Below are 24,819 nucleotides of genomic sequence, written 5' to 3'. Positions count from 1 at the left end.
CACTGCTGTGGCCTCTCCCGTTGCGGAGCACAGGCTCCGGACGCACAGGCTCAGCGGCCATGGCTCACAGGCCCAGCCGCTCCGCGGCATGTGGGATCCTCCCGGACCGGGGCACGAACCCGCGCCCCCTGCATCGGCAGGCGGACTCTCAACCACTGCGCCACCAGGGAAGCCCTCGAAGGCTTACTTGTTATCTCTGCAAGTAATCACAGGAAACCCATCAGTTCCCCTCCCCTTGGTGTCAGGCCAGCATTCAGCCTTTGGGCAGATTTTGCCACAGTCATTTGACACGTGACTAATTGCTGCTCTCCCCCTCCTGAAAATACCATCCCAGCCAGTTTAAAATCCGCCCCTCTGTGTCGTGCCTGAATAGTGGTGACTCCAGGTGTTTCCTTCAGCAGCTCTCGGTGGCACGGAGAGTGGCTGGCAGATGTTTTCGGTAGGAGGCGGTGGCTTCATTGATGATGAAGAAATTGCAGAACAGTTTCCCGGGCCCTCACTGCTTCAGCACTTGGGGCTTTGACTCTTAACATGCAGGCTGCCCTGTCCTGTGGGGTTCATCCCTTTGCAAGGTCGGCAAGCAGATGTAGCTCCTTCTCTGCAAAGTGGCCCCCGCTGTGACTGGCTTCCTCTTTGGAAACTAGTCATCTAGCATCGTCTCCTATAAAGTTTTACCACAGCTGGGAATGTAAATAACCAGGTTGCAGCACATTTGGTTCATGGTTTCATTTGAGCAACAGGTCAGGATGAGAAGTTTGGACGGATTCAGACTGTCCCAAATTCTCAAGATGCCCCGTTGCCTCTTCTCTGTTTATAGGACGAATCATGCATATGTGTGTGTGCCCTCTCTTCCTTTTCAAAATTCATGTCCTGTAAACCCTCGTGTTCAGAGCAGCACTGTTTTTAACCGTAGCCAAGACATGAAGCAACCTAAGTGTCCATTGACAGAGGAATGGACAGAGAAGATGTGTATCACACAATTGAATATTACTCAGCCATAAAAAAGAATGCAGCAACATGGATGGACCTAGAGATTATCATACTAAGTGAAGTAGGTCAAAGACAAATACCATATGATATCACTTATATGTGGAATCTTATAAAATGATACAAGTGAACTTATTTACAAAACAGGAAGAGACTCACAGACAAAGAAAACAATTTTACGGTTACCAAAGGGGAAAGGGTAGAGAGGGATAAATTAGGAGTTTGGGATTAACAGATACACACTACTATATATAAACTAGATAAATGACAAGGACCTACTGTATAGCACAGGGAACTATATTCAATATCTTGTAATAACCTGAAATGGAAAAGAATCTGAAAGGGGATATATATATATATATATATATATATATATATATATATATATATATAACTGAATCACTTTGCTGTACACTTGAAACTAACACAGCATTGTAAATCAACTCTACTTCGATTAAAAAAATTTTTTTTTAATTCATGTCCTGGAATGACCAAACGAATCAAAGGTTGGTCCATTTTTAGGAAAGGGGAAATGCCCTATACTTCATATAAGAAAGAAAGCTAGTGTCTCTTCGTGTGGAATCCAGGAACACTCTGATTAAATTCTTAGTGCTTCCAGTTTAGCTAAACTCACTTTTTTCTACAGATAGAAAAGTAGCAGATACTGCACTTGTCATTTCCTAACATATCGATTGCTCGTCTCTTTTTGTTCCGTATTATTGGCTTCTTACACAATTCCTGGGGAGAGATTTAATTTGCCATGTGTACAGCTAAATTGCAGGCTATTGAATTAACATGAAATCTCCAGGATAATGAAACAGCTCAGCCACACAGTTCCCCTTTGAAAGTATGAAGCTGACAACTTCATTTCAGTTGTTTTGTAATTAAAGCCACTCAGAGATTATTTGGGGACGTGTGTATGTGCAGGTCCCTCCAAGTGGTTCAAGGCCAGCAGGTGGGTCAGCTTCAGGGAGCCCCACCCTCCTGCACCCCCAACACACACACACACACACACACACACACACAGACACACACACAGCTGGGCCAGGGGAGGGGGCTACAGAGGAAGGAGGAGACAACTCATTTCTGGGGCTCTAGGAGATGGGACGTGAGCCAAGGAATCATTATTTATATCAACACTTGCAGGTGACCAACGTTCATGGCTGCAGAAACACTGCTCTGATGCCTTCCCCTTCTTGATCTTGACTGTGAAGCTGGATTTTGATGGTGTCGTAACAATGATAATTCACCTAGATTCGAGCAGTTCTCAATGGATGTGCACCCTTGGGGGAGATTTTTGTCAACATACACAACTCAGGCACCACCCCAACTCTGTTAAATTAAAATCTCTGGAATTAGGGCCTAGGGATGTGTATTTTTAAAGCTCCCAGGTGATCCTCCTGTGACAGTTGAATTAGGGGACAGGTGAACAAATTGAGTACTCACCTTCCTGCTGTGAGTTGTGCACAGTGAAGAAGGAAGAACCACCAATGGATTAGTCATTTGTTTTTGCTTTTACCGTTGTTCCCAAATCTAATCAATTGTTTAGTAGGGCTGTCCTTGATTATAACCATTCGTGAACAAAAGTGTGCTGGCATTTCACACCTGGAAGCTAGTGTCAGCTGCCCTGTTCACAGGTAAGAACCAATAATCAGGGTCTGTGGTCACAGATAAAACCAATAATTGGGGTCTATGGATAATTAAGCATTTATCCTTTTAAGAATACACTTGTAAACAGAAGCATACTCTGTAGATTTAATTATTTCTTGCAGTGAAAATAAAGCAACATCCAGTTTTAAATAGAGTATGAGTAAAATGCACTATCTTTGTGCATAACGCTCCCTTGCATTTAAAACAGATGGCTAATTTGTCATTTATTTGACAGTTTCCTTCATCAAATATTGCATGCCTACAATGGCCAGGGACTATTCTAAGCAGGGAGAATATAGTAGTGAACAAAACAGACAAAAATTTCAGCCCTCATGGAGCTTACATTTAAACTGGGGGAGACAGATGATAAACAAGATAAAGAAATTAAATATATAGTGTGCTTTGTAAATACTAAAGAGAATCCCTCTGTGCAATAAATATCTTACTGAGAGTCTGCTGTATTCTGGCATTGTTAAATATACAAAGATATCCCTGCCTTCAAAGAGTTTTATCATCTAGTACAAAACCTATTAAATGCCTCTCAGGGAAATAATGGTAGTAATTTAATTTACATAGGAAGGAAAGAGCTCCAGAAACTGTATATGCTGTATATTTTACTCTTGCCTTTGATGTTTCTAAGCCTTCTCCATAATGCTCCCTTTTATGCAGTACATACATTATGACTAAAAGCAGCATAGCGGGCTTCTCTGGTGGCGCAGTGGTTGAGGGTCCGCCTGCCGATGCAGGGGACGCGGGTTCGTGCCCCGGTCCGGGAAGATCCCACATGCCGCGGAGCGGCTGGGCCCGTGAGCCATGGCCGCTGAGCCTGTGTGTCCTGAGCCTGTGCTCCGCAGCGGGAGAAGCCACAACAGTGAGAGGCCCGCGTACCGCAAAAAAAAAAAAAAAAAAAGCAGCATAGCTGTTTCGTAAAACATGGAAGAAAGATTTGTAAATTAACAGACTGTGCAATTTACTTTGTTTTCTCATGGTTAATTATTTCTATTTTGACCAAACATTCAGTCTTTGAAAGCCCCAGGGTTTTGAATACCGATGTTATCACATCAAGATACTTATTGATGAGAATTGTAAAATATGAGCAGTCAGATGTACCTCTGGTACCGTAGTTTTTAGGGTCTGAGTCAGGGCCACAGCATCACCTGGGAACAAGTTAGAAGTGCAAATTCTCATGTACCCCACCCCACCCAAGCTCCTGAATCAATCTCTGGGTTGAAGCCCCACAATCTATATCTTAACATGCTGATGAGGAAGAATGGCTTGAGTCATTCAAACACACGTTACTCACTTGTGGATACCAATCAAGGCAGGTGAAGCAAGCACGTGATTATCCAAGATGAGAGGTGAGTACATTAGACCTTAATTTGTTGTCTTTCACTTAATTGGCATCTGCTTCAAACACTAACCAGGGTTGAGGCTTGAGACATCTCCACATCTGGGCTACAAATGTGTATGAGGTAGATATAGCTGGGTGAAAAAAATCTGCAAACTAAAGATTAGGTCTTGTTGCTAAGTAACAAATAGCTGCAAACCTGTCATATGCTTTTAAAGTATCCCAAAGGCCGCACTCTTAGTATTTCAGAAGCTTCTCTGGGTTGATGCTCTCCCTGTGCTGATAATGCATTTGCTGTTAACCTGGGTCTCTGGTGTTACTGTCTGTGGGCTTGTCTGCCTCTATCTTTATGTGTCTTTCTCTGCTGTTTTCTTTTTGGTTCACCTTTCCACTTTTAGTCTCTTTTCCATAACAGAGACCTACTATTATTTTGTTCTTATTGATTTATCAATAATATACTACACTTATGGAAGAGTTTTGCATTCCCTTAATTTTATTTTATTTTATTTTTTGGCATCACCCCACGGCAGGTGGGATCCTAGTTCCCCAACCAGGGATTGCACCCGCGTACCCTGCAGTGGAAGCAGGGAGTCTTAACCACTGGACCACCAGGGAAGTCCCCCATTCCTTTAATTTTCAAAGCAAACAAATGGGATATCTGTTATCAAGAGGTAAAAACTAAATGAGATAGCATTGCTTTTAAAGTTATGTTGCCCCTTTGAGATTTTGTGAGGGGTCTTTTCTTTCCCCTTCTCCCTAGAGAGAAAAATCTTTGGGGGAAAATTGTTAGAGGGATTATTAGGGTATGGCTAGTCATTTTTTAAGTTATATTTTCTATGAAGTTTGAACCTGTTTCCTCCTTCTTAGTTACAGAAATAAAGGAGATGGTTATATTTAATCTGAAGTGTTAAGACCCAGTTAGTGTGGAAAACCCTCGAGATCACCTTTGCCCTGTGTCCTATCCCTCCCCCGACACTCTGTCCCCCACTCTCAGTCTTTGCAAAGCCTCAGGGACTGATATGGCCTTCTTTCAGTTCATCTATTTTTGCTTGTTTTTGTGGGTGTGTTTTCGTTAAAGTATAATATGAGTACAAAAAAAAGGCACAGGTCATAAATATACATTGGGTTGGGTTTTCCCAAAGTGAACTTCCCATGTCATCGCTACCCAGATCAAGAACTGAAACTTGACCAGCATCCAGACACCACTCCTTCTATATGCCCGCCCACCCAGTCACCTCCCCCTCCTCCACAAGTGAACATAATCCTGAATCCTAAGTCATACACTCATTTTGCCTATTTGGGGGCTTTGTGTAAGTGGAATCATCCCATATGTATTACTCTGTGTCTGGTGTCTTTAAGTCGACATTATGTTGGGGAGATTCATCTGTGTGTTGCAAGTAGCATTCGTTTATTTTCATTGCTGTATTATATTTCCATTGTGAGAACACACCACAATTTGTTTATCCACTCTACTGTTGATGAGCATTGGAGTGTTTCCAGTTTGGAGATAATACAGGTTCTTGTACATGTCCTTTGGTACATGTATATATGCACTTCTTTTCACTATATACCTAGGAGTGAAATTGCTTGCATAGGATTTACACATATTCAACTTTAGCAGAGACTGAACCAGTTTGCCAAAGTGTTTGTAACAAGTACCCACCTGCAGTGTATGAGTTGCTTCCCATCCTTTCTAGCACTTGATATTGTCTTTTTAATTTTAGCTGTTCTGGTAGGCGTATAGTGGTCCCTCTTTATTTGCATTTTCTTGATAACTGATAATGTTGACCACCAGTGTTTAATGGTTTTTAGATCTATCCTCTTTTGTGAAATTCCTTTCCAGATCTTTGCCCATTTTTCTGTTGGGTTGTCTGTCTTGTTAATTTGTAGATGTTAGTATGGAGAGGAGCTCCTTGTTGGATATATGTTTTACATATATTCTCTTTGTCTTTGGATGAATGGTTCTTAATTTTAATGGGGTTCAATCATTTCCTTTACGATCTTATTAAAGAAACCTCTGCCTCTATCATAAAGATGTTCTTCCATGTTACACTCCAGAATCTTTAGATCTACATTTAAATATACAGCCCATCTGGAATTGATTTTTATGTAAGGTTTGAGGTGGAGTTCAAGATTCATTTTCAGATGTGTGTATATGTGTGTGTGTGTATGTATGTATGTATGTGTGTGTATATATATTGTACATGTATGTATGCACATACACATATAAAATCTCTGGACCACTAGGGTTTTATTTTTTGTTGTATTTTGTTTTGGTTTTTTGCTTAGTTTTTTATAATGAACTTTTCTATTTTAGAATAGTTTTTGATTTGCAGAAAAGTTGCAAAGATAGTACAGAGAGTTTCCATGTACCCTTTACCCATTTTTTTCCTGTTCTCATTGTCTTATGTCACTATAATACATTTGTCATAGCTAAGGAATCAATGTTGATGCATTCTTATTAACTAAAGTCCATACTTTATTCAGAGCAGGACCATTAGATTTTGACCAGTGGAAGTGCTAGTGAGGCATGCTTTGAGACCAGATCCTGTTAACTAAACTTTCAGTAACAAAAAGTCCCCTGGAGTGAGCTGTCTTTGGTCTCAGCCTAAGCTGGAAAACTCAGCAGGGCTCAAGTGGTGTGACCATAGGTCCCATGAGATCACTAGGAAGGAAGTATGGAAATCCTGCAGTTAAAGGCCCTCTAGGTTTGTTGTTAGCTTAAACTCTCAGCTCTAGTTTATTTAAAATTCTGCCTGAGTTTTAAAGGTACAATGAGTGGTCTTCTCCTTGAGTCAGTCCTACAGGACTTTAGTTTTGTAATTTCTAACCAAAGTTTAAAATGCATTGGTGATGAACAGTTTTTTATTTTTAATCAACATGCCTAATATCACATCCCCAGGACTTATTTATCTTATAACTAGAAGTTTGTACCTTTTGAACCCTCTTTAGCCATTTCACCCACCCTCCAGCCTCCACCTTTGACAACTACTCTGTATCTAGGAGTTTGGTTTTCTAATTTTTGAGGAGCCTCCATACTCTTTTCCACAGTGGCTGCACCAATTTACATTCCCACCAACAGTGCACAAGGGTTTGTTCCCTTTTCTCCACATCTTCACTCACACTTGTTATTTCTTTATCTTTTTGATAATAGCTATTCTAACAGGTGTGAGGTCTCATTATAGTTTAGATTTGCATTTCCTTGATGATTAGTCATGTTGAGCATCTTTTCATATACCTGTTGGCCATCTGTATGTCTTCTTTGGGAAAATGTCTATTCAAATTTTCTACCCAATTTTTAAATTCGGATTCTTTGCTTTTTTTGTTACTAAGTTGTATGAGTTCTTTATATATTTTGGATATTAACCCCTTATCAGATACATGATTTGCACATATTTTCTCCTGTTCAGTAGGTTGCCTTTTTATTTTGTTGATGGTTTCCTTTGCTACACAGAAGCTTTTTGGTTTGATGTAGTCCTTCTTGTTTATTTTTGCTTCTGTTGCCTTTCCTTTAGGTGTCAAATCCAAAAAAATCACTGTCGAGGAGCTTACTTGCCTATGTTTTCTTCTAGCTAGGAGTTTTATGGTTTCAGGTCTTACATTCAAGTCTTTAATCCATTATCAGTTAACTTTTGTGTATGTTGTAAGGTAATGGTCCAGGTTAATCTGATAAACAGCTTTGTAGAGAGTCAGTGTTACTGATAGATGCCATGGGGAAGGAGACCTCAAGGTGCCCCTTTGGCCTTGGACGTGAGTGTGTAGAGAGCTCTATGGCTGATCCAATCTTGTCTCTCCTCTTCAGCTCGGGCCTGGGGAATGTCACCGTGACCCTTAGTTCTGAGGAAGGGAGGACAGAGAGTCGTTGATACCTCCAGACCTTTTACTGCCGGCTCCCCCACTACCACTTGCCTCTGCTAGACCTCACCGTCACAAACTTCAGCGGGGCTAGCATACTTCAAAGTGTCCCTGACTGTCTTAACTATTTTTACTTTTCAACTTAAAGTGCAGAATAAGCCCCAGTCACCATCTTTCACTTTGACAGCAGGCATTTAAATTAAAGCGAGAAAGCAAGGAAGGCCAGCCAGCCCCATTCATATTTTACGAAATATTCATTGTTCTTTAACCTGGCCATAACCCCTGTCCTGGACGACGCTTTTATAGCTGACATACTGACCCCAGGGATGCACGCACACACACGCGCCGTCTTGTCTCTGTCCTGCTTCCCTCCTCAGTACTCTGAGCTCCCGACTCTCTGCCAGCCCAGTTGTCTTCACCAGTGCCAGAAGTTCACCAAAAGAAGAACTGCATCCTGCCACCTCCTCTCAGCTCGTTCCTTCCTTCTCATCCTCCTCCTCCTCCTCCTCCGGTCCTAGGACTTTCTACCCCCGCCAGGGCGCTACTAGCAAGTACCTAATTGGATGGAAGAAACCCGAAGGAACCATAAACTCTGTGGGATTTATGGACACAAGAAAGTAAGGATTCTTTTGCTTCTCTTGCTGGGTATTTTGCTTTTAACATGACAGAGAACAGAAAAGCTTGGGGCAATTTCCTGCAAGAGAGGAGGCCGGGCTAGGGGCTGGGAAGAGGGTGGTTTGGTAGGGGAGATTTTTTTTTTTTTTTTTTTTTCTTAGTGAAACTTGTCTTAAATTGTTTCTCTGACACATTCCTTAAATAAGATACATTGCAAAACATTCAGATTTGAGAATCTTAAGTCTCCTAGGAAAGAGTATGTCTGATGAACAAACTTCAGAATAACCGCCCCTCTGGTGCTAAGACCACACTTGTCCCTTTGATGCTATTAATCACAGCCTTCCCATGTAATTCCTAAATGGGCCAGGAGGCACCAGAGGGACTATTAGAGAGTAACTGACCACCTCTGAACATAAAGAACTTTTTGACAAAGTAGTACAGCAAAAAATAAATGATTCAGTCAATGACTTTGTTTTTGTTTGTACAAAGATTGCATTTGGGATTCATACCCTGTGGGCTTTTATTAATAAGTCTGTTGCTAATTTTGGCTTAGTGGAGTTATTAGTTTCCTATGAGAGAGTGATTTATTCTTCAGGCTTTTTATTGTGTATTTCACGTTGGTCTTGTTTCTCTAACAAGCATTTATCTGAGTAGATTCAAATGTAATTGAACAGAAGTGATTCTCCCTTTCTCTCCTTTAATAGCTCTCCATTGACTTACCTCTTTCAGAGCCCCGTCGTGCACTTGAGTCAACCTTGTCGACTTAATTTCTACCCTCTCTTCCCCTTCTTCCAAGGCGTCATCAGAGTGATGGCAATGAAATAGCCCACGCCAGGCTGCGTGCCTCAACCAGGGACCTCCGGGCATCCCCAAAGCCAACCTCCAAGTCCACCATTGAGGAGGATCTCAAGAAACTCATCAATCTGGAAAGCCCAACTCCTGAATCTCAGAAGAACTTTAAGGTACAGGGTAGAACTTGGGGTAAATAGCAATTAGAGAGAGACCGAATAGGGGAGTTGCACCCTCCAGGAAGTGGTGATTCCCGGCTCCTCTTCATCAGACCTCACTTCCCGCCGTCACCTAACTGTCCCAGTAATTGGTTCACATGTTTTCCAGATGCTCTGTCCCTGCAGCCACATCTCTTGAGTTGGGTTTATAATTAACCTGTCCCTACCCCCATGGCTTTTTTTTCTTCCAGTGTATCCTACTTAGCGTGCACAGGCTACACTTTCTTGACATTATTACTCAGATGACATTGCTTCTCCGAACTCTGCAGACACCCATGGCTCCCTTGTCAGACAGAACGTTTTCTGAAAGGGCTTTAGTGCCTTCTGTCCGAAGGGTCCTCGTCCTCCTTCCACAGTAGCCCCCCGTGTGTCCATGGCACCCTGCACTCTGGCCTTGCCTCTGCCCCCTGCCCCTGGCCAGGCAGACCTATCAGCCATACACTGCATGCTGTTTAATCCAGCAGTCTAAGTCTGCATGTTTACCTTCAGAACTTTCCAGATTCTCTTCACTTCATAAAGCCTTCCCTCCACTCTCAGAATTCCAGACTAGAAATGCCTTCTCTGGAACCCAGCCACCCTCCCCATCAAGGCCCGAGAACTTGCTCAGAGTTGATGGGTATGTCGGTGGCGAGACTTGCGTGACCGTGAGGAAGGGTTTGTCCTGCTCACCTCAGCTTGGAGGACCCTTGAAGCCCCCACCTAAGGCTCTCTGCTTTCTTGTCCTCTAAACTGTGCAGTCTCACGCTCCCAGGCTCAGAGCTATTGTTGGCTTAGCTGGGCCCAAAGGTATTTCACGCCAAGCGTTAGGTATTCCAGTCTGCAGTGTACCGGGTGGCCCCAAGAGAAGGGAGTCCACCCCCCAGAAGGTCCTGGCTACAAACTTTAATGTTTTCTGTTCTCTGTGTTCTTAGTTAAATGATTTGTAGTCTCTTTGAAGTGACTAGAAAGCTTAATTTAAGAAGACCTTTGAGAACTGATTGAAAATGGAAGCTGACATATTTCCTTAACCACTCACCATCCTCGGTCTGTGATCAGAGGGTGAGAGACATGCCCAGCTGGTTGAGCTGTGTGGTCTTGTCTCATCCAGGCTTTCTCGTCACCATTCTAGTTTATGTGCATATATACATGCCTCTGTATGTATGCACATACATGTATGTATGTGTGTGGCACACGCGTGTGCCACACGTGTGTATGCGTCTTCCTTCAGACAGGTCAGATATACCTCCTAAACTTACAAATCAACATTTACAGAGATCAAATGTGCTCCAAAGACCATTCTGGAGTTTTGCTGAGAAATCAGTGAGTTATTAACATAAACATTAACATCATAAATCATTTTAAAGACTTGCCATTCTGGATTTCTGTAATTTCTATTTTATAAAGCCAGCACTTAACAGTTCTGACTCATCACCCAGGGCACAAATGGTTTCCTTAGCAACCTTGCAAAAGATAGTACTTGAAACTTCTTTCTTTATCCGTCAAAAACCAAAGAGGTATATTAAAATTTTTAACTACAAGTTTCAAAATAAAAATTATTTCAGATTTTTCCTTTGAGGTTAGAGGAAAATAAAACCTGCCCTGAAAGGAATCTTTCCACCAATTCTTAGTTTAACATTTTTGGAAAGGAGCAAGCTCAGAGCTTTCATCCTTTTGATTTACTCATGCAGTGGAAATAATTGAAAGCAAATGTCTGTCTTGCCCTTATTCAGGCCTTGGCTTTTATTTCCAAAGTGAATTACTTTAACATTCCTTTTTGAAATAGGAATGCACATTCTTTATGTTGTGACTATATTACCGTGAGACCCTCTGCAAAGAAAATGCTTCTGCTGGCTAAACAATTATGATGAAAAGGCTAGAAGCAGGAGCTGGAAATATGCTCTGTTTTCTCTCTCTCGTTTCAACCTTTTTGGTTTGTTTTCAGATGAGGTCAGCTAAGTAGCTCTGCGTGTCTTGTGAGACTCATTATCTGAATGGCCGTGCCACTGCTGTGTCAGTAAGGCTAACATGCCCTTGAGAGGTCTTCCAGGCCATACCTGGCTCAAGGCTCCAAGCCACTGCATCAGGCTTCAGAGTATAAGGAGTAGCCTGCTTTGGACTGTGATACTTGGAACCCACTCACGCCACATTGGCTTTCTCAGATAGCAAGTGCTACCAGTGAGCCATCATGAATATCAAATGACGGGGTCATTCCCTGGCTTGTTTGCCAGCAGAGTGAGATATCTGCTGCAGGACGTGGCAGGGCTCTGCTGGGCAGGCTGGAGCTGAGAGGTGGGTAGCTGCAGGGCCCCGCGCAGCTGCTGTGGAACTCGGATCTCAAGGAAAAGGGCAGAGCTGTTAACATTCTAAGAAACCTCATTGGCAGGTAGAGCTGGGATCACTGTATTCTCCCCGAGGGCTGCATGAGTCTGGCAAGTGAACAGACAGTAAGTAGTGCAAACTGAGAGCCTTGCTCTCCAGCCAGTACTCTCAGATACAGACCAAAGGAAGAGGCTTCATGCGGCTCTGGTGTTTAAGAAGAGCCGATACTTGCTTATTGCAAGTGCGGGTAACCCGTTTCACTGAGAGCCGGGAGGAGTGAAAAGAGTGAGGAGGGGAAGGAGACAGACCCGAAGCAAGATGCCCCCTCTCTAGGCCTTGCTTCTCAGCTTTGAGACAAAAGACCAGACTAGATCAATGGTGCCCAAATGATTTTCAAGTTCAGCAACGCTTGTTTTCCTAATACAGTTATTTACACATGGCAGCCCAACATGTAGAACTAAGAAAGCAGAACTTCCCCGTTGGGAGGAGTGGGGTGCCTTGAGCTCTTGGGTCCCACCTGAACATCTCCTCTCCCCAAGGCAGTGATGCTGGGAGGAACCCTTAGGGCTCCTTGGAACACAGTTGAGATCCCCCTTCCTGATGCTCTCTAAAATCCCTTCCAAGTCTGCCACCCACTGTATTGTGGTTCTTTCCCAGGGTCTGGCAGCACAGGGCAGCACCACTCAGCGATCTCAGGTATGACCTGCAAGGAAGACAGAGGTGCCCTAGGGGACTGGATAGGTGCACATACCTTTAAGACTGGAGTTGAAGAGGGCTGGGGTCAGGAGCCATCCCAATGTGCTTGGCCCAGGCTAGGTCCTGCTATTTTTTTAACAGATAGAAAGCATCTAGGCAGATTGCTTCCTTCCATCTCCTCCCCTGCCTCCCTTTAGTGCAGGGTGTTATAACTTTGAATAAATCTCACTGCTCAAAGGATCTCTTCAAGGTAGCTGTTTACTACCTTGAAGTATATTAACATTTCCCAAAGAGGCTGAAACTAGAGCTGGTGGAAAATCTCTCTCCTGTAAAACCATCAGGGTGGGGATAGTCACTGGAAAAGGAGATAGATCCCTTTGCCAAACCCAGATGTGCTAATAAAAATGAGAGCAGTTTTTGAATAGAGAGATCTGAAGTCTGGTCTAGTAGGCAGGAGCTTTATGTGACAGTTCTAGAACCTTGCAGGTGGAGGGAGATGATCTGCTTTTTTTTTTTTTTTTTTTTTTTTTTTTAATTTACAATTAGCAAGCCATTTAACCTCTCTAATGCCCACTCTTCTGTGTGAAGTGAGAAGGGAAGTCATTTCCATACTAAGTCCCCTCCCACTTAAAGACTCACCAAAGCATTTATCACAGCAGCTTAGTTTTCAAGGTAAGCACATATGTACTTTGGGCTTAACTCATTGTGAATTTTAAAAAGTAGGGCTTCCAGGCTTCCCTGGTGGCACAGTGGTTGGGAGTCCGCCTGCCGATGCAGGGGACATGGGTTCGTGCCCCGGTCCGGGAGGATCCCACATGCCGCGGAGCGGCTGGGCCCGTGAGCCATGGCCGCTGAGCCTGTGCATCCGGAGCCTGTGCTCCGCAACGGGAGAGGCCACAACAGTGAGAGGCCCGTGTACCACCAAAACAAACAACAAAAAAAGTGAACACAGTTGGCTACACCTGGAGCTCATTTACAATGCATTTGATTAATAATTTTTTCATATTTATGCTGCAGCTGTGCATACCACACTGTGGGTAGCTTTGACTTGATTAACCCTTGGCTTGTTGGAACGGAAGCATGTTAGACCTCAGAGCCCATGAATGAGTCTGAGCATCAGCTCTCTTCTCAGCCTCCTCGATGGAGGCATTGCCATATCATTATCTCTCTATCACTTCAAAGTGTCATGGAGAGTTTCACAGTGGCTTCCTACCAGCAGTGACTCAGCCCTCCTCCTACTCACATCCTCACCTGTTCTCCACCTTGTTCTCCCTGCCAAGGTGAACCGTTAACTAAGAGGAACTGAATAAGGATAACTGTTAATGGACCACATACTCTGTTGGCTTGCAGGATGCTGGATGTTTCAATATTGTTGACGTGTCTGTCTGTTCCCCATGAATGGAATTCTCAGAAGCTTGCCATTTGTAGAAAAATCTCAAATAAAAATCAAATCTGGTCACAAAGGCAAAAGACATTAACAAGAGATACAGCTATCTGGAGCTTTTGTCATTTATATATAACTGTATAAATACTTGTCACTTATAAAGATGACTTCCCTGTTTTTATTTCACGAATAGAAATCCATCTAAAAAAACAATCTCCCAAGCTCATTAAATATAATATTAGTAGTTAATGCTTTCAAAAGCCACCAATTATTTGAGTGAATATATTGTGATGATCAAAGGCTCTTGTTGCCTGGCAAACATGCAATCGCTTGACAGGCTTCTGAGGATACCTTCCTGGCACCATGGCTGTTTCACTGGGGACCATAACATTATTTCGTAACACCGCTGATAACATACTGTTGTGCTCAGTCCAGTGTTTCATGGAATCCTCATAATAATACTGAGAGGTGGCCCCACTTCATAGACGAGGAATTGGGCTCAGAGCAATAACATGATTTGGTCAGAGACACGGGATTCAAATAAAACCCATAGGGGACTGGATAGGACTTTAATTCTAAAGTCTTGTTGTTAGCCATGACACGATAGTGATGAATCCTCTTAATCCCACATCTGAATTTTGTACTGAGCACTGATCAGCTGCAGCCAGCATGCTGGGCTGTGCGGATGCGGCGCCCAGAACTCCTATTTTAGCCCTTAAGGATGTAGACAATGATGGTGGACCTTGAGGCTTCCTTGTTGGGCTCTAGGATTTGAAAGGTTGTGTCTTAGCAGAGTGATTTTGTTAACGCACCCATCCTCCGCCCCCGGTCTTGGGTGTGTGACCCAGAAGATTGACTTTCTGTCATCTTGACGCTGTGTTTCAGTTCCACGCGCTCTCCTCTCCTCAGTCTCCCTTTCCCACCGCTCCCACCTCAAGGCGGGCCTTGCACAGAACGCTGTCCGATGAGAGTATTTACAGCGGCCAGAGGGAGCACTTTTTCACCTCAAGGGCTTCGCTTCTGGACCAAGCCCTGCCCAACGATGTCCTCTTCAGTAGCACGTACCCTTCTCTCCCCAAGTCTCTTCCGTTGCGGAGGCCTTCTTACACCTTGGGAATGAAGTCGTTGCACGGTAAGTGTGTCTTCAGCTGCAGCTGAACAGCCCTGCTGATGATGGCAGTGTCCCCAGACACGTGCCACTCAGTTTGCTCAAGAATGAGAATTAGAGGAAGTCCTGCTTGCTTGCTCAGATTATCTGGGCTCACCACCCCTCCCTCATTCAGCCTCTCACCTGGAATCCCAGACCACAGGGATTGAGCCTCACCAGACTGCAAGAATCGTCTAGGATGCTTGGTTTATTTTTTTCCAGTTGAGGCATAATTGACATATAACATTATATTAGTTTCAGATTAAGATTTACTTTTGTAGCAGCTTTCACATATGCAGTACAGTATTAACAATAGTCACCATGCTGTATATCCCCATGACTCATTTATCTTATAACTGGAAATTTGTGCCTTTGACTCCCTCCGGCATCTTTCACTACCCCCACCCTCCTTCTGGCAACCACCAGTCTGTTCTCTGTATCTATGAGCTCAAACTTTTTTTTTTAGATTTCACATATGAGTGAGATAGAGCACACAGTATTTGTCTTTCTCGGACATTTTTCAGTTAGCACAGTGCCCTCAAGGTCCAGCCGTGTTGTTGCAAATGGCAACATTTCATTCTTTTTTTTAATTAATTTGTATTGGAGCATAGTTAATTTACAATGTTGGGTTAGTTTCTGCTGTACAGCAAAGTGAATCAGTTCTGCATATACATATAGTCACTCTTTTTTAGATTATTTTCCCATATAGGCCATTACAGAGTATTGGATAGAGTTCCCCATGCCATACGGTAGGTTCTTAGTAGTTATCTATTTTATATATAGTAGTGTGTATATGTCAATCCCAATCTCCCAATTTATCCCTCCTCCTCCTTTCCCCCCTGGTAATCATAAGTTTGTTTTCTACATCTATGACTCTAAATTTTCATTCCTTTTTTATGGCAGAATAATATTCCATTGTGTGTGTGTGTCCACATTTTCTTTATCCATTCATCCATCAGTGGACACTAAGGTGGCTCCCATGTCTTGGCTATTGAAAATATGCTGCAGTGAACACGGGGGTGCACTATCTTTTTGAGTTAGTGTTTTCTATTTCCTTGGTTAAATACCTAGAAGTAGAATTGGTGGATCATATGGTAATTCTATTTTTAATTTTTTGAGGACCCTCCATATTGTTTTCCATAGTGGTTGCACCAATTTACATTCCCATGAACAGTGCACAAGGGCTCCCTTTTCTCTACATTCTCACCAACAATGGTTCTCACCAACAATTGTTATTTGTTGTCTTTTTGATAATAGCCATTCAACAGTTATGAGATAACATCTCCATAGGTTTCGATTTGCATTTCCTAGATGATGAGTGATGTTGACCATCTTTTCACATACCTGTTGGCCATCTGTATGTCTTCTTTGGGAACACATCTATTCAAATCTTATACCCATTTTTTACTCGGATTGTTTGCTTTTTTGCTATTGAGTTGTATGAGTTCCTTACATATTTTGGATATTAACCCCTTATCAGATATGTGATTTGCAAATATCTTCTCCCATTCGGTAGGTAGGCTTTTCATTTTTTTGATGGTTTCCTTTGCTGCACAGAAGCTTTCTAGTTTGATGTAGTACCACTTGTTTATTTTTCCTTTTCTTGCTTTTGGTGTCAGAACCAAAAAATCATCACCGAGACTGATGTCAAGGAGCTTACCATGTATGTTTTCTTCTAGGATTTTTATGGTTTCAGGTCTTACATTCAAGTCTTTAATCCATTATGAGTTAACTTGTGCATATGGTGTAAAATAGTGGTCCACATTCATTCTTTTGCATGTAGCTGTCCAGTTTTCCCAACACCATTTATTAAAAAGATTGTCCTTTCCCCATTGTATATTCTTGCCTCCTTTGTCATAAATTTATTGATCATATATGTGTGGGTTTATTTCTGGGCTCTATTCTGTTCCATTCATCTATGTGTCTCTTTTTATGCCAATACCATACTGTTTTATTGTACCTCTGTAATAAAATTTGAAATCAGGAAGCATGATGCCCCCAGTTTTTTGGTTCTCAACACTGATTTGGCTATTCAGGGTCTCTTTTGGTTCCATACAAATTTTAGGATTGTTTATTCTATTTCTGTAAAATATGCCATGGGAATTTTGATAGGGATTGCTTTGAATATGTTGATTGCTTCGGTGGTATGGACATTTTAACAGTATTCTTCTAATCCGTGAGCATTGAATGTCTTTTCATTTATTTGTGTCTTCGTCAGTTTTTTCATTAATGTCTTGTATTTTTCAGTGTACAGGTCTTTTACCTCCTTGGTTAAATTTATTCCTAGGTGTTTTATTCTTTTTTGTATATGGGATTTTCTTAATATATCCTTTTGCTAGCTTGTTGTTAGTGAATAGAAACAACAGGTTTTTTGTATTGATTGTGTGTCTTACAACTTTCCTGAATTCTTTGGTTATTTCTAATATTTTTTTGGTGGAGTCTTTAAGGTTTTCTATATATGACATGTTCTGCAAATAGTGACAGTTTTACTCCCTTTCTGATTTGGATGCCTTTTATTTATTTTTCTTGCCTAACTGCTCTGGGTAGGACTTCCAATACTATGTTGAATAAAAGTGATGAGAGTGGGCATCCTGTCTTGTTCCTGACCTTAGAGCTTTCAGCTTTTCAAAGTTGAGTACGGCATCACCTGTGGGCTTGTGATATATGGTTTTTATTATGATGAGGTATGTTCCCTCTATACCCACTTTTTCAGAGTTTTTATCATAAATGGATGTTGAAAATATAAAATGCTTTTTCTGCATATATTGAGATGATCATATGATTTTTATATTTCATTTTGTTAATGTGGTTGATCACATTGATAAACCATCCTAACATCCCTGGAATAAAACCCACTTGAACATGGTATATGATCCTCTTAACATATTGTTGAATTAGGTTTGCTAATATTTTGTTGAGGAGTTTTGCATCCATGTTTTTAGGGATATTGGCCTATAATTGTCTTTTCTAGTGGCATCCTTGTCTGGTTTCCATATCCGGGTAATGCTGGCCTCGTAAAATGTGTTTGGAAGTGGTCCCTCCTCTTCTATTTTTTTGGAAGGGTTTGAGAAGGAATGGTATTAAATCTCCTTTGAATGTTTGGTAGAATTCATCAGTAAAGCTGTCTGAGTCCTGACTTTCATTGTTGGGAGATTTATGATTACTGATTCCATCTCCTTACAAGTAATTTGTCTGTTCAGATCTTCTATTTCTTCATGAATCAGTCTTGGTAGGTTATGTGTTCCATTTCTTTGAAGTTGTCCAGTTTGTTGGCATATGACTGTTTATAATAGTATCTTACGATCCCTTGTATTTCTGTGGTATCAGATGTAACATCTCCTCTTTGATTTCTGATTTTGAGTCCTCTCTTTTTTTCCTGAGTGTAGCTAAAGGTTTATCAATTTCGTTTATTTTTTTTCAAAGAACCAGCTCTTAGTTTCAATGACCTTTTCAGTTCTCTTTTTAGTCTTTCATTTATTTTGCTCTGATCTTTGTTATTTCCTTCCTTCTACTAACTGTGAGCTTCAATTCTTCTTCTTTTCCTAGTTTCTTGAGAGGTAAAATTTGGTTTTTTGAGATCATTCTCATTTCTTGATGTAGGCATTTATTGTTATGAACTTCCCTCTTAGAATTGCTTTTGCTGCATCCCATAATTTGGTATGTTGTATTTCCATTTTCAGTTGTCTCAAAGTATTTTTTAAGTTTCTCTTGCTTTCTCCTTAGATCCGTCAGTTGTTCAGTAGCATGTTGTTTGTTTAATCTCTACCTATTTGTGAATTTTCCAGTTTTCTCCTGTAATCAATTTCTGGTACATACCACTGTGGTCAGAAGAGATGTTTGATATGGTTTTAATCTTTTTAAGTTTAGTAAGACTTGCTGTGGCCTAACATATGGTCTATCCTGGAGAATATTCCATATGCACCTGAGAAGAATGTGCATTCTGTTGCTTTTGAATGGAATGTTCTGTATTTCTGTTAAGACCATCAGTCTAATGTGTCATTTAAGGCCAGTGTTTCTTTATTGTTTTTTTTGTCTGGGTGATCTATCATTTGTTGAAAGTGGTGTATTAAAGTCCCCTGTTGTTGTTGTATTCCTGTCTATTCTCCCTTGAGGTCTATTAATATTTGCTTTATATAATTAGGTGCTCCTAGGTTATGTGCACAAATATTTACAAATGTTATATTCTGTTGTTGAATGACCACTTTAGTATTGTGTCATGATCTTTGTCTCTTACTACAGTCTTTGTCTTAAAGTCTATTTCATCTGATGTAAGTATAGCTACCCCAGCTTTCTTCTGGTTTCCTTTTGCGTGGAATATCTTTTTCCATCCCTTTGTGTGTGTCCTTACATGTGAAGTGAATCTCTTGAAGCAGCAATTAGATATATATTTTTTATCCAATCACTCTGTGTCTTTTAATTGAAGAAGTTAGTTCATTTACATTTAAAGTAATTATCAATAACTATGTACTTTTACCATTTTGTTTTCAGGCTGCCTGTAGTTCCTCTGATCCTTTCTTCTTCTTTACTGTCTTCCTTTGTGGTTTGATGACTTTCTTTAGTGGCATGCTTTGGTTTCTTTATCTTTTGTGTATATACTATAGAGTTTTGCTTTGTGGTTACCATGAGGCTTACTTAAAACAACTTATAACAGTCTGTTTTAAGTTGAGAACAACTTAAATTTGAATACATTCTAAAGCTGTAACTTTTACTCCCCACCCCATTTCATGTTTTTATGTAAAATTTACATCTTTTTATCTTGCGTATCCCTTAACTTATTATATAGTTATTTTTACTACTTTTGTCTTTTAACCTTCATATTAGCTTTACAAGTGGTCAGTTCACCACCTTTACTATATATTTACCTTTTCCAGTGAGATACATACTTTAATGTTTTCTTATTACTAATTAGCACTCTTTCTCTCTGCTTAAAGAAGTCCCTTTAACAATTCTTATAAGACCAGTGTAGTAATGAACTTCCTTAGCTTTTGCTTATCTGAAAAACTCTTATTTCTCCTTCAATTCTGAATTGACAGCTTTACCAGGCAGAGTATTCTTTGTTGGCAGTTTTTTCCTTTCAGCACTTTGAATATATCATGCCGCTCCCCTCTGGCTTGCAAAGTTCCTCCTGAAAAATGTGCTGATAGTCTAATGGGGGGTTCCCTTCTATGTAACAAGTTGTTCTTTTCTTCCTGCTTTTAATATTCTCTCCTTTTTTATAAATTTATTTATTTATTTATTTTTGGTTAGGTTGGGTTTTTGTTGCTGCGCGCGGGCTTTTTCTAGTTGCAGTGCATGGGCTTCTCATTGTGGTGGCTTCTCTTGCTGCAGAGCATGGCCTCTAGGCACATGGGCTTCAGTGGTTGTGGCTCACGGGCTCAGTAGTTGTGGCTTGCGGGCTCTAGAGTGCAGGTGCAGTAGCTGTGGGGCATGGGCTTATTTGCTCCGTGGCATGTGGGATCTTCCCAGACCAGGGCTCAAACCCGTGTCCCCTGCATTGGCAGGCAGATTCTTAACCACTGTACCACCAGGGAAGTCCCTCTCCTTCTCTTTAACTGTTGACATTTTAATTATGTGTTTTGGTGTGGTTTTCTTTGGGTTCATCTTTTTTGGAACTCTATGGACTTCATGGATCTAGATATCTGTTTCCTTCCCCTGGTTAGGGAAGTTTTCAGCCATTACTTCTTCAAATAAGTTTTCTGCCCTTTCTCTCTTCTCCTCCTGGGACCCCTGTAATGTGAATGTTGGTCTGCTTGATGTTGCCCCATATGTCCCTTAAGCTTTCTTCACTGTTTTTCATTCTTTTTTCTTTTTGCCTCTCTGATTGACTGAATTCCTCTACCCTATGTTAAACTTCACCGATCCTTTCTTCTGCTTCATCTAGTCTGCTGTTGAGCCCCTCTAGTGTATTTTTCAGTTCAGTTACTATATTCTTCAGCTCTGTGACCTCTGTTTGGTACTCTCTTTTACATTCTGTGTCTTTGTTGAAGTTCTCACTGTGTTCATCCTTTCTTCTCTCAAGCTTCATGAACATCTTTATGGCCATCATTTTTAACTCTTTATCTGATAAGTTACTTATCTTCATTTCATTGAGAATTTTTCCTGAGATTTTTCTTGTGTTTTTCATTTGGAACATTTTCCTTTGTTCCTTCATCTTCCTTGATGCTGTGTTTGTTTCTACATATTAGGTAAAACAGCCACCTCTCCCAGCTTTGATGGAGTGGCCTCATGTAGAAGATGAACCGTATCTTCCTACCCTGCCCTAGCTCTTGGTTGTCTCTCAAACTTTTGTGATTGTCCAAGCAGCCTAGTTTATTTTTAAGAGCCTCCAGTAGCTGAGGGTGTGACAAGACCTGTCAGTGTCTCCAAGGGATGGATCTCAGTCATCACTTAGATTGGAAACCGGAATTTCAGGCAGCAGCTTTTAAAGTATGCACTTGTGGTCCTATGGGACCACAAGTATAAGCACCACCCCACCACCACCACCACCAGTGACCTGGAGGTGTCTGCCGGCTGGCAGTCGTAAGTACTGGGACACCAGATATATGTATAAGCGCCTTTCTGGAGATGCCTATGAGCTGGAGTGAGGCAGATGGAGAACACAAAGATTGCGTCCACTGGCCTCTGTTCCCTGAGAGCACCTTGTAGGCCTCTAAATGTGCCAAAACAGAAGACTATGCCTGTGGCCAAAGCTCCAGGACAAGCAAATAGGACTCTTTCACAGAAAGACTGGGGTGTGTTTCAGTCTGCTGCCTGGCAGTGCCCTGGGGGGGTGGTAGCCTGCCCAAAACTGCCTCTTCAGGTGTTAAGAGTCCCGTGGGACCCAGAAACAGGAGCTCCTTTGGGGCTCCAGAGCCAGACAATCAAGGGGCAACCACTGTGCAGCAGCCACAAAACTGGGGCACCTGATGTGGTAAAAGCTCTCCTTTGGGATGCTTGTTAAAAGTAGAGATTTCCAGACCTCACCCAAGACCTGCTGAATTTGAATACAAAAGTGTAGTTTGTATTGTATTTTTACCAAACATCCCAGCTGCTGTTAGGATTGGGCAAATTTGGCTAACACCAGATTGGTTATTTCTTAGAGAGTTTTATCCACTGGCTTCCCTGAGCCACACCATTGTTCTGTCTTTCTCAGCTGTGAGAATATTAGCTGTGCTGTCGGCCACTTACTTGTTGACTCATTCATTCATTGAGTGAGTGAGTATTATTTAGGAAAAGGCTTATTGATGACGGGCACCTCCGTATTCTTCCCTTTGATTCATAAAGGCCTTGTTCCTCCAGCACCTTACTTGATCCCAGTTTTATTAAGGGCCATATTCGGGGACCAAAAAAAAATTGCTTTTTTCTTTCTCCTCTATCCAACTCCATTCCAGGGTTCTGCACCTACCCTCCCACTATTGCCCAGCACAGCAGATACCTATTATGGAACCTGTGTGCCTGCTTATTATACATATGGCTGTAACCCCACCTCCCTTCTGCCCTTTTTCCTTCAGGGAATTCTGCAGCTTTATCTCTCTATGTCTCTCTATGTCCATTTATACCCAATTTCTTTTCCTTCTGCTTTCTCTCTGAAGCAGTGTTTTCTTTAAATCTCCTTCCTTCCTAGTTTGCTTTCTCCCTGCATCTTTTCTGAGCTTTCAGCCCACTCCCATGACTGTTCCTCCATCATCTCCATCCTGCCTCCTACACAGTTCCCTTCTCCCGTGGCAGACATCACTCAAGAATCACATCAGCTTCCCCCTCCTCCCTCTTTATAAGAGGTCCAACTATGGCTTGAACCTCATTTCTCTTTGCTGTGAAAGGTCACCGTCTATGAACCAAAGCTGACACATGAAATGACCACTTTTTACCATCTGGACTCTAGAAACCACCTCCCAGTTGTGCCCTAAATAGTAGCCTTTTTTTCTCCCCTTCTCTCCCTGCATTAGGACCACTCTCCCTGCACTCCATTCCTCTTACAACTTCCTGCCTACCTTGAATGTTTCCTTCACATCCCCCTTTTTTTTTTAACCTTTATAGGGATAAAAATAAACCCTCTGTGAAAGCCTGTCTGCATGTGTCATGTCACAGTAGTCCCTGCCTTCTGGAAGCTCGCACACTAAGAGGACAGCCTGGAAATCTGATCCCCTCACACCTTCCCTGTGAAGCCTGGGGCTGAAGGCCTGGCACTGAGGAAGGGAAGGAGTGGGCCACCCTCTCCCAGCTCCTTCCCATCACCTCTTCTTGCTTTCCTAAAAGTCAGGCAGCAGCCACAGTGATCCCACACCCTAAACTGAGCAGTCCTTGGTGGGCTGATCCCTATGCCTTGGCCGCGTTGGTGTGACCACCACCGAGATACTGAGATGTGTTTGGGGAATGGGCGACTTCTTTTTTTTCCAAGTGGAAATTTGGGCCCCAGAGATAAAAGGGCAGAAGGGTTGTGTGTGACACATAAAATTGTCTGTTCCAAAGAATCTGAAAAAGAAAAAGAAAAAAAAAAAAAAAAATATATATATATATATATATATATATATATATATATGTACTGAATCACTTTGCTGTACATCAGAAACTAACACAACATTGTAAATCATTCCAGCTACTTACCCTTGGTGGGAGCAAGTGTAAATACAACAGAGCCTTTAATATCAGGCAACATTTGTTGATTTCCGTTTACTCATAATTTTGCTAATGTTAAGCACATTAATAACTAGTGGCTGCACTTCAGACCAGTTCTTTATGTAATTTGAAAGGGAAAGCAAGCACTAAATGTACTCTGGTTTATAGGCTATCATAATTGACAGAACTTTTAAATTCATTGTACACAGTTATTTCCAGAGTCGCTTAGAGATTTTAACTGAGAAGTTCACTTTCAGCTTTGTGTTTGCATGAGTTTTAGTGTTACAGTCACATTGTGCAGGTGACCCTTCTCATGGAGGCACATGCTCTGCTCTCGTTTCTGCGCCAGCCGCTGCCCCATTGAGACCATTTCCTGAGCTACGTTTCCCTCTCTCCTCCACCTATAGGAACCTGAGCGGTGACAGCACACCTTCCACTGCACAGAGAGGCTCATTTCACCCATTCCTCCCGTCCCCGGGATAAGCAGAGATTAGCTGTTACTGTAGTTTAATATTTGTATTTTAAAAAATTGTCACCTTAGAAGGGGCTTGGGGTGTTGGGCTGCTGTAAATCGAAAACTGTACAGGTTGCTGGTAACTGACGACACTGCTGAACTGAATGAATAAGCATTTTCAGAACTCTAATGGAAAACTGATGAATTCATAAAGTTGCTAACAAAAGATCAAGATGAAAAAAAAATTACATGGGACTGAGTGAACTGACGAGGATGATTATAATTTTTGTGACTTTCTGTTTGAATTGAAAAAAAAAAAACACCAAAATGATCTTCCCAATGAACAAAGTTTACTACATCACATCCCAGCTGAGTATCTCTCAGTGTCTTTTTGTCCTCATTGGAAGTATGATTCTTGTTGTGCTGGTAAACGTTTAACAATCAGCTCCTGGAAGGAGGCAAAGGCCCTGACTTGCAGCACTTGCCAGTTTTTGTGGTGTAGATATACTCCTACGACAGCTGCTTTCAGGTTACCAAAGTGATGTCACTGAAAGCAAACTGGGAAGAGATGTATACAAATACACTACTGTATAGAGTTTCCACCATATAGATACCTCCACAACATGGCAAATAGCAAAAAAATGTAATCAACCAGTGATGAGTCTTGAGTACCATCTTTTAAAAATATGATTTATTTAGTCGTGTTTACATAATTGAATTTTTTTAAGTTTTTTTGAGGTGGACCATTTTTTTTTGTCTTTCTACATTTTTACTCTTAAGATT

General features: G+C 41.6%; 1 protein-coding gene across 20 annotated transcripts in view; it reads left to right on the top strand.

Annotated features, from left to right (window-relative positions):
* The window catches only part of SIPA1L1 (signal induced proliferation associated 1 like 1), a 389,114-nt gene that overhangs the window by 349,628 nt on the left and 14,667 nt on the right, over positions 1-24,819 (top strand). For all 20 annotated transcript variants that reach the window (XM_067028218.1, XM_067028236.1, XM_067028235.1 and 17 more), the window contains 3 exons: positions 8,218-8,457; positions 9,252-9,417; positions 14,726-14,972. In XM_067028218.1, coding sequence (XP_066884319.1) covers positions 8,218-8,457; positions 9,252-9,417; positions 14,726-14,972 — 653 coding nt within the window. The remainder of the gene's footprint in view (positions 1-8,217; positions 8,458-9,251; positions 9,418-14,725; positions 14,973-24,819) is intronic.

This window comes from Kogia breviceps, chromosome 3 (assembly GCF_026419965.1).
Source record: "Kogia breviceps isolate mKogBre1 chromosome 3, mKogBre1 haplotype 1, whole genome shotgun sequence".
Lineage (NCBI taxonomy): Eukaryota > Metazoa > Chordata > Mammalia > Artiodactyla > Physeteridae > Kogia > Kogia breviceps.
Note: the sequence above shows the minus strand (reverse complement) of the source record. Positions and strands in the feature narration are given on the sequence as shown.